Consider the following 9,181-nt stretch of genomic DNA (forward strand, 5'->3'; position numbering starts at 1 on the left):
TGTCCCACTTACATTCACCCCTGTTGTAAGGCACGTGCCTATGGAGCTGAATGCAGAAACAGTTTTCCACTACGACATTGCACAATGGCAGCAGGTGTTCTGGATGTGCTACAGGCTGTACTGCAGAAACCATGGGAAGTGAACTACCCCAGATGGCTGACGACCGAATATAACTGGCCCATTTCAGACTTGGAGTGGAAAGGTCCAGGAAAGGGAGTAGAACATTGTTTGCAGAAATATGTAGAAAGTGAGAGATCCACACAATATGTCAGTGTCTATGCATTATTATGCATAATAGACATAGTACCACATTTGAAATGGTTCAGACTTTTATATCATGATACAGTAATCCATTTATGAAGTTTATTAATATGCAATATGCATGAACGCAGACAAAAAATATGTCAGGTGTTTCTATAACACAACAGAATCTGATAAGATGCTATTTTAAAAACCAGACGTGTTCAACAGGTGTGAGTGTGTGAAATTTCTCTGTGCCTGTAGTATTCATTAACTCCGTCCCTCCTACAAGTTAATACAAGTCCACTCTATATTTTTTTAGGAACGTTATAAACAACTCCGTTCTCCCATTCCCATGTCACCTCAGCATATTTGCACCATGTCAAACCTTTTGTATGGATGCATCACTAGCGTCCTTCCACATCAACCACTGAATAGGTCATAGTCATATGTTTTACAAAAAGCTTTCGTAACAAATGGGTTACAAATGAGGACACATTGGAAACACATTTGTGAACAGTATGTTCAAACTGGGTCTAACTAGTACAAATGCTATCCTCAATATGTAGTAGCTGCCAATGCTAACCCCAGATTACTGTACTTAACATGATTGGAAGACTGACTACAGGGAGGAGCTTTCATGGATGCTAGAACTTCTGTTTGGCTCGGCTAACTTGCTATATAAGGAAATACATCTTTGGGACAGTGCACCTAGTTATTGGATCTTTGCTGGGCCATAATGAAGATCATTCTGCTTGTCATTTTCCTTGTGACCCTGTTCTTTCAGGGGTACAGCAGTAAGTATGAACCCTCCTCAGGGTGTTATGGGGCAAAGGATAATCTACTAGATAATTATTATTTTTTAACTTCATTAGTATCACTTGAAATTAAATGTAATATACCTGTTAGAATATAATATTATCATTGAGAGTAGGGCAGACCCTAACACAGCCTGTGAGTGCCATGGAGACTGTTGGTCTGACTATGAAAGCCTCTGTAAATGACAGTTACAGTAGCAACCCTCTCTGTCAGTTTATTTTTTATGAGTTAACTCCTTCAAAGCTGTGCTGAAAGTTATGTCATAGAATTAGTGTCCAACCCCATTCTAAGCGCTCCACCTTGTAAGTCAGATAGTTAGAATAGTTTATCATCCATTAGGAAATTATTGATTTGTTAATTGGCTCAAAGCCTAGTTAAAATGTGTATGAACTTGACCAAAATAGCCCAAACGAAGCATAACGTAGTCTTTACATGTCAACAGAAGCAGGGTGTGAACTTTTCACTTTTGTTCCTTTTCTCCAGCTGGATCCACATCCTGCCAGGGCCGCTGTGACGAGAAGTACAACTCTCAGAACAAGTGCCACTGCAACTCCAAGTGCTCCCAGTATGACAACTGCTGCAGTGACTTCGAAGCCCTCTGTAATGGTGAGAGATGCCTGTGTCATTCTGATCTGGAGGCATGCAAACCATGTCCCTGAAACATATCCCACGGTCGACTATACCTAGGCACAGTTAGTTATTCATCTGTTATCTGTTTGAGCTGCCCTTCTTTCCATCTCGGAAAATTAACCACAACACCTGGTGAAATTCACATAGTGGTCAAGGTCAATCACAGTGCACCATTCAGATACTCCTGTATCATATGTAAAAGAGTCTTCACTACACAACCTTTGTGAACGAAGTAAAAATCAACATACTACATGTAGTTCAATATTAGACAATAGTCAGTCATTGGCCTTTCTGATGGCTCACCACCAGTGTTTGAATCAGGGTGCCCTTAGTCTTTTTACAGCTTGAGAATGCATTGGTGTGCTTGGCCAGTAGAGGTCATTGGTGTGCAATGTAAGGTGTTGCTCATCAAGCATAGCACAACAATCCTTATGCATAGCACAACAATCCTAATGCATAGCACAACAATCCTAATGCATAGCACAACAATCCTAATGCATAGCACAACAATCCTAATGCATAGCACAACAATCCTAATGCATAGCACAACAATCCTAATGCATAGCACAACAATCCTTAGGCTCCTTATGTGAAACACAGTACTCTGCAGTTCGAAGTCCTAGCTTACACATTAATGTTAAAATGTAAATTTAAGCTAAAACATAATAATAATGACTTCTCCACTTAGCACCCGCTCCAGGATTGTCCTGCCAGGGCCGCTGTGGGGAGAAATACAACTCTCAGAACAAGTGCCACTGCAACACCAAGTGTGGAGACCACAACAACTGCTGCAGCGACTACACCTCCCTCTGTGGAAGTGAGTTAACTGTCACTCAAACTGTTACACCAAAAGTATTATATCCTTGGTATTTGTCCTGGCGCACACTACCGTTCAAAAGATTGGGTTCACTTGGAAATGTCCTTGTTTTTAAAATACCATTTGACCATTAAATAACATCAAATTGATCAGAAATACAGTATAGACATTGTTCATGTTGTAAATTACTATTGTGTTCCAATGGCATGTTGTGTTAGCTAATCCAAGTTTATCATTTTAAAAGCTAATTGATCATTAAAAAACACTTTAGCAACAGCGCAAACTCTCTAACCAGAATAGAAAGAGAAGTGGGAGGCCACGGTGCACAACTGAGCAAGAGGACAAGTACATTAGAGTGTCTAGTTTGAGAAACAGATGCCTCACAAGTCCTCAACTGGCAGCTTCATTAAATTATACCCGCAAAACACCAGTCTCAACGTCAACAGTGAAGAGACAACTCCAGCATGCTGGCCTTCTAGGCAGAGTTGCAAAGAAAAGGCCATATCTCAGACTGGCCAATAAAAATAAAGGATTAAGATGGGCAAAATAACACAGACACTGGACAGAGGAACTCTGCCTAGAAGGCCAGTATATCCCGAGTCGCCTCTTCACTTTTGATGCTGAGACGGGTGTTTTACGAGTACTATTTAATGAAGATCCCAGTTGAGGACTTGTGAGGCATCTGTTTCTCAAAATAGACACTCTAATGTAGTTGTCCTCTTGCTCAGTTGTGCACCGGGGCCTCCCACTCCTCATTCTATTCTTGTTAGAGCCAGTTTGTGCTGTTCTGTGAAGGCAGTGGTACACAGCGTTGTACGAGATCTTCAGTTTCTTGGCAATTTCTCACATGGAATAGCCTTCATTTCTCAGAACAAGAATAGACTGACACGTTTCAGAAGAAAGTTCTTTGTTTCTGGCCATTTTTAGCCTGTAATTGAACCCACAAATGCTGATGCTCCAGAAACCCAACTAGTCTAAAGAAGGCCAGTTGTATTGCTTCTTTAATCAGGACAACAGTTATCAGCTGTGCTAACATAATTGCAAAAGGGTTTTCTTTTTTTAAACAATATTTTTTATTGATTTTTCTTCTTTAACAAGACATCCAGTATATAAGCAGAAATATTACATGAAAGAAAAATAAGCAAAAACCACATCAAAAGTTAACAGCAACAAAAAGCAAAAGGGTTTTCTAATGATCAATTAGCCTTTTAAAATGATAAACTTGGATTAGCTAACACAACATGCCATTGGAACACAGGAGTGATGGTTGCTGATAATGGGCTTCTGTACGCCTATGTAGATAATCCATGAAAAATGTGTCGTTTCCAGCTACAATAGTCATTTACAACATTAACAATGTCTACACTGTATTTCTGATCAGTTTAATGTTATTTTAATGGACAACATTTTTTTTTTAAATTGACTTTTCTTTTAAAAACAAGGACATTTCTAAGTGACCCCAAACCTTTGAACAGTAGTGTACAAAATAACATTGTTTATGAGCCACAACAGCACTAAATGACCTAAATAATATTAAAGCCATGTCACTACTTCTCTATGTTACAGCAGTACAATGATTGTTAATGTAAACTGTTCCCCATGTCTCTGATATGGTTTGTTCTATGGGTGGTAGGCTATTATAGGTTCTATAGGTTCAATGGTGGCAGTCCCTAAAATAAAGTGTTCCTTTCACGTGTCTGTTAGGCTCTGGTGGTGGAGATGGAGGCAGTGACATCACTGATGCTGAGATCAAGTCTATGTCTGAGGCTCTGTATGCTCTGGACTCCAACAAGCCCTCTGCGTCAGAGCTGATCATTGACTCCCAGGCCAGAGTGCCCAACTCTGAGACCAGCTCCCAGAACGACCTGTCCCCACGCCCGTGAGATACTTGCCTGAAAAAATGGTTATATTTTGTTTCTCTTTTCTCTTTCATTCTCTACTTCTCCATTTCCAACCACCTCTTTGTTCTATTATTCCTCTCTTCTTCTGTCTCTCTTATATTATTTTTCTCTCTCTTTCTCCCTCCTTATATCTTCATCCCTCTTTCCCTGTCACTGTCCAACCTCCCCATACTCTCTGCCCCCTGCTCTATCTCTTTCTCTCTCTCTGACCTACAGTATGGATATACAGTATCAGTCAACATTTTTGACACACCTACTCATTCAAGGGTTTTTCTTTATTTTTACTAATTTATTACATTGTAAAATAACAGTGAAGACATCAAAATGATAAAATAACACATATGGAATCATGTAGTAACCAAAAGAGTGTTACACAAATATATTTTATATTTGAGATTCTTCAAAGTAGCCACCCTTTGCCTTGATGACTGCATTGCACACTCTTGGCATTCTCTCAACCAGCTTCATGAGGCAGTCACCTGGAATGCATTTCAAATAACAGGTGTGCCTTGTTAAAAGTTAATTTGTGGAATTTCTTTCCTTCTTAATGCGTTTGAGCCAATCAGTTGTGTTGTGACAAGGTAGGGGGGTATACAGAAGATAGCCCTATTTGGTCAAAGAACAAGTCATATTAGGGCAAGAACAGCTCAAATAAGCAAAGAGAAATGACAGTCTATCATTAATTTAAGACATGAAGGTCAGTCTTTGAAAGTTTCTTGAAGTGCAGTCGCAAAAACCATCAATCGCTATGATGAAATTGGCTCTCATGATGACCGCCACAGGAAAGGAAGACCCAGAGTTACCTCTGCTGCAGAGGATACGTTCATTAGAGTTAACTGCACCTCAGATTGCAGCCCAAATAAATGCTTCACAGAGTTCAAGTAACAGACACATCTAAACATCAACTGTTCAGAGGAGACTATGTGAATCAGGCTTTTATGGTAGAATTGCTGCAAAGAAACTACTACTAAGAAGAGACTTGCTTGGGCAAGAAACATGAACAATGGACACTAGAGCGGTGGAAATCTGTCCTTTGGTCTGATGAGTCCAAATTTGACATTTTTTTGTTCCAACCGCCGTGTCTTTGTGAGGCGCAGAGTAGGTGAACGGATTATCTCTGCATGTGTGGTTCCCACCATGAAGCATGGAGGAGGAGGTGTGATGGTGTGAGGGTGTATTCTTCCATTAGGTTGTTCAAGTTCCTGGACGAGGCGTCTCTGTTCTCCAAGCCATCGTATGCTGCCTTCGTGGCCCTGCTGGACAACTACGAGAGAAACACAGGCACCACAGAGGACTTCACCCCCCAGCAGCTGGCTGAGCAGGATACCTTCCTCAAGGAGGCCATGTCCAACACCGAGCTGGGCAGAGAGCTGTACGCCTTCCTCTTCACCAAGGGTATGGTAGTGTAGACATCCACTCTGTGGCCTACTGAGATAACATAAACCAGTCTTTATATCATCATCAAGTCTCTAAGAGCCCATCTATCATTAATATGCCATCACATACAGTACCTTCCTGCTTGCACCTACAGTTCATGTTACAGTATATCTATGATACCACCCCTCCAAATTTGTATCTCAATATTGCTCACTGTCTCTGATGATGTCCAAACATCTATCTCCATGCAAAGAAGGTGTACCCAACTGGATTCAGCCCAGCTTGAACAAATAAAGTGAATCAGGTGCTCGACTGAGGGACTTGAAAATCCCCAAAACATTCCATACTCCTGGAGTAAGGAATGTTGTTTGGATCTATCTCCATGTGTAATGTGCCAGTTTGCTGTTCTCTCTTCCCCAGGACGCTACAGCTCTGAGGAGGAGTTCCTCCATGACCTGAAGATGATGTGGTTCGGCCTCTACTCCCGCTACGCTGGCAAGATGGACTCCAGCGGCTTTGAGCACATTTTTGCAGGTATGATATGTGTGTGTGTGTGTGTCTGTGTGTGTGTGTAAAAGTGTGGTGCGTATCTAGTTTTGTTAGTGTGCAAGCATATGTGTGTGTGTTTATAAAGTGAATGTGTGTTATTCTAGGTGAGATAAAAGGTGGGAAGATATCTGGCTTCCACAACTGGCTCCAGTTCTACCGTCTGGAGAAACAGGGTCTAATTGACTACTACAGCCACAGCTTCGATGGACCTGTAAGCACCAAACAAACCATCACATTCACAACACAACTCTGCAATCATAACATAATCATAACACAAAGTCTCCAAAAATTGAGATTTGACTGAGACTCTCTCTCTCTCTCTCTCTCTCTCTCTCTCTCTCTCTCTCTCTCTCTCTCTCTCTCTCTCTCTCTCTCTCTCAGTGGACTTCCTACCCTGATGTTCTGGGGATGCAGTTTATGTGGGATGGCTACTTCAAGCAGGTTGGTTCTTCCATCATTGGCTGCAGTCCTGAGTTCGACTTGGCCGTGTACAGTCTCTGCTACATCACCCGTCCAGGGAAACAGTGAGTACTCCATTCGTGTGTGTGTTCATTGGTTCATTCCTTTTTCATGATCTACCAAAGATGATGCACACACAATACATCGCCATTGCTGTTCTGCACTTCCATCCATTTTGGAATGTGTGTCACGTGTCACACTCATTATGTGAGTGTGTGCTTGTTGCCATTTTATGATATGTTTTCATCTGGTTTTCTGTGTGCAGGTGTAAACTGAGCCTGGGAGGGAAGCCACTGGTGATCCAGACCTACACCTGGGATAAATCCTCCTATGGGAATGGGAAGAAGTACATCGGCTCCGCCTTCCCTGCCACGCCCTAGAACTGAAGCACACAGTGGCCACTCAGCATTCAACAAGCTACCAACAGTCTGTCATCACATCCCACATCGAACTAAACCATGTACAATTTTAGTCCTGATACGCAGGAGCATTTCAATCAGAACTTGTATTTGTAAAAGAGTCAAATTTTTGTCAATGGGACAATTCATCCTAATTTAAGTTAATATAGTATGAATGTATTGTCTCACTATAAATGTAGGTGCAAAACATAGATGTTGTAATTTTACAATTGAGTAATTTAGCAGACGCTCTTATCAAGAGAGGCTTACAGTAGTGAGTGCATACATTTTGTAGTAATAAAGCAAAGGTGACATACCATTCAATTTTGGGACTCTTGACATTTTTGCTCATGATTATTTGTAAAATTGGGATTATTTTATTCTCAAAGAATGAAGATTCTAATAAATCAGGTGAGCTCAAAAAGAAGTTTTGCCAGAACTTGTCCAAGATGATCAAGAATAGTCCAACACCAAGCAGTTAGTCAAGCAATGAAAACATGTGTAGGATATGAGAATCCTATGCACTTCTGAGGGCATGCTCAAACTATGCCCAACGGGGCTGAAAATGGGCATTTACACGCCCCTAGAGCCGGCACAATGGTGACACCCCACCACTAAAGCATGTATGTATATGACACAATCGCTTACTGTCTTACCCAAACAAAAACCAAATGCGGTCTCCTGCACCCCTCACCAACAAACAAATGTAAACGAATAGAAACAAAAACAGATTTAGCAGATCCTATTCTGCTTGACCTACTCCAAACAGTACCCACTAGCTAAACCTTTTCCTATCAGCTGTCCCACCCCAGCTGGGTGTGTGGATCTGCATGTGTGTAAGGCTGCTTCCAGCTGGGATGGGGAGATCGAGTTTACCCTTTCACTCATCCAGGGTGACTAACGGGATAAACTCTGGGTCTGCCGACAGAACAGGGGCACACGCTTGCACCCCTGTTTAAAGAAAGTATTAGAGGAGATGGATCTGCTTCTGATCCCATTGTCCCCCGGTATGTTAGCGTCCATGCCAAGCGAGAACACAAGGCCAGTGACTTCATGCTAAAAACACCACCTTTCAGGAATTCATCTGATTTGGACCTCCACAAACAGTCTCAGTCTCACATCAATTTGACAAGAAAGATGTGCTCTGTGAAGAATTTCTCCAGGTCAGTTTTGTCAGACCATATTATATTTTCTGGGCAGGTGACTCTGAAAATTAGAAGAGTAAATGTCCTCTGTTTTTGAACCCAAGATGGAATCAAATTAAACCACACTGGGGCAAGAGAGAGAAAAATATTCAATTGTTTCTTTTTTCGCTCTCAAAACTTCATAATCTAATTATAGCTGGCCACCCGCCAACCTCTCCACACATAGCCCCCCAAATGGGCTCCCCCTGGCAGAACTACTAGCCACCTGACTTTTGTTTTGTAATTATATTATCCCGCTCTCTTTAGCGTGTCGTGGCTAATGGCTGAGCGGGATGGTCCAGCTGCCCACGCAGAAACAAAGCAGCTTACTGGGCCAGACAATGGGCCCGTGGAAAAGGGACGCCTGAAGGCGGTCGGCCAATGAGCGCGCACCGCAGGGGGCCAAGGGAGGGTTAAGGGAAGGGTTAAGGGGGTTTGGGGTGTAGCTGGGGGCGTATCTATTATTGTGGACCCGTGGAGCAGCCTCATCAATAGAATGGTTGGTATAAAGACACATGGTCCAGATCACCAGAACGTTTAGGGCTTGGGAGGGAGAGAGGTTCAAGTGTTGCTTAGTGGAACTTCCAAGCTGATCAGGGACCATGAAACTCAGAGTAACTTTCATTCTCTGGAGGTTTGTTTGTCTTTCTGAATGCTCTATAATTAACAATATGATGAGCCTATTGTCGTCCCTATTCAGAACATTAAAAGTGTTTGAAGAGAATTTAGGGAATGGGACAGTGAGGGCCACATGTATTATGTGAAGTGGTGATTGTGATATGTTACTGTCAAATAAAATGTGAAAGA

The 9,181-nt window shown here is 41.9% G+C and overlaps 1 protein-coding gene across 1 annotated transcript; it reads left to right on the forward strand.

Moving 5' to 3' along the window:
* The first annotated feature begins 926 nt into the window (after nt 1–926).
* LOC112254596 (endonuclease, polyU-specific) lies at nt 927–7,514 on the forward strand. Its single transcript, XM_024427306.1, has 9 exons — nt 927–1,037; nt 1,543–1,665; nt 2,378–2,506; nt 4,211–4,385; nt 5,597–5,802; nt 6,205–6,318; nt 6,438–6,544; nt 6,715–6,857; nt 7,058–7,514. Exons 1-9 carry the CDS (start codon nt 980–982, stop codon nt 7,170–7,172), a joined length of 1,170 nt encoding a protein of 389 aa, XP_024283074.1. The 5' UTR covers nt 927–979; the 3' UTR covers nt 7,173–7,514.
* The last annotated feature ends 1,667 nt before the right edge of the window (nt 7,515–9,181 follow it).

This window comes from Oncorhynchus tshawytscha, linkage group LG07, assembly GCF_018296145.1.
Source record: "Oncorhynchus tshawytscha isolate Ot180627B linkage group LG07, Otsh_v2.0, whole genome shotgun sequence".
Taxonomy (NCBI): domain Eukaryota; kingdom Metazoa; phylum Chordata; class Actinopteri; order Salmoniformes; family Salmonidae; genus Oncorhynchus; species Oncorhynchus tshawytscha.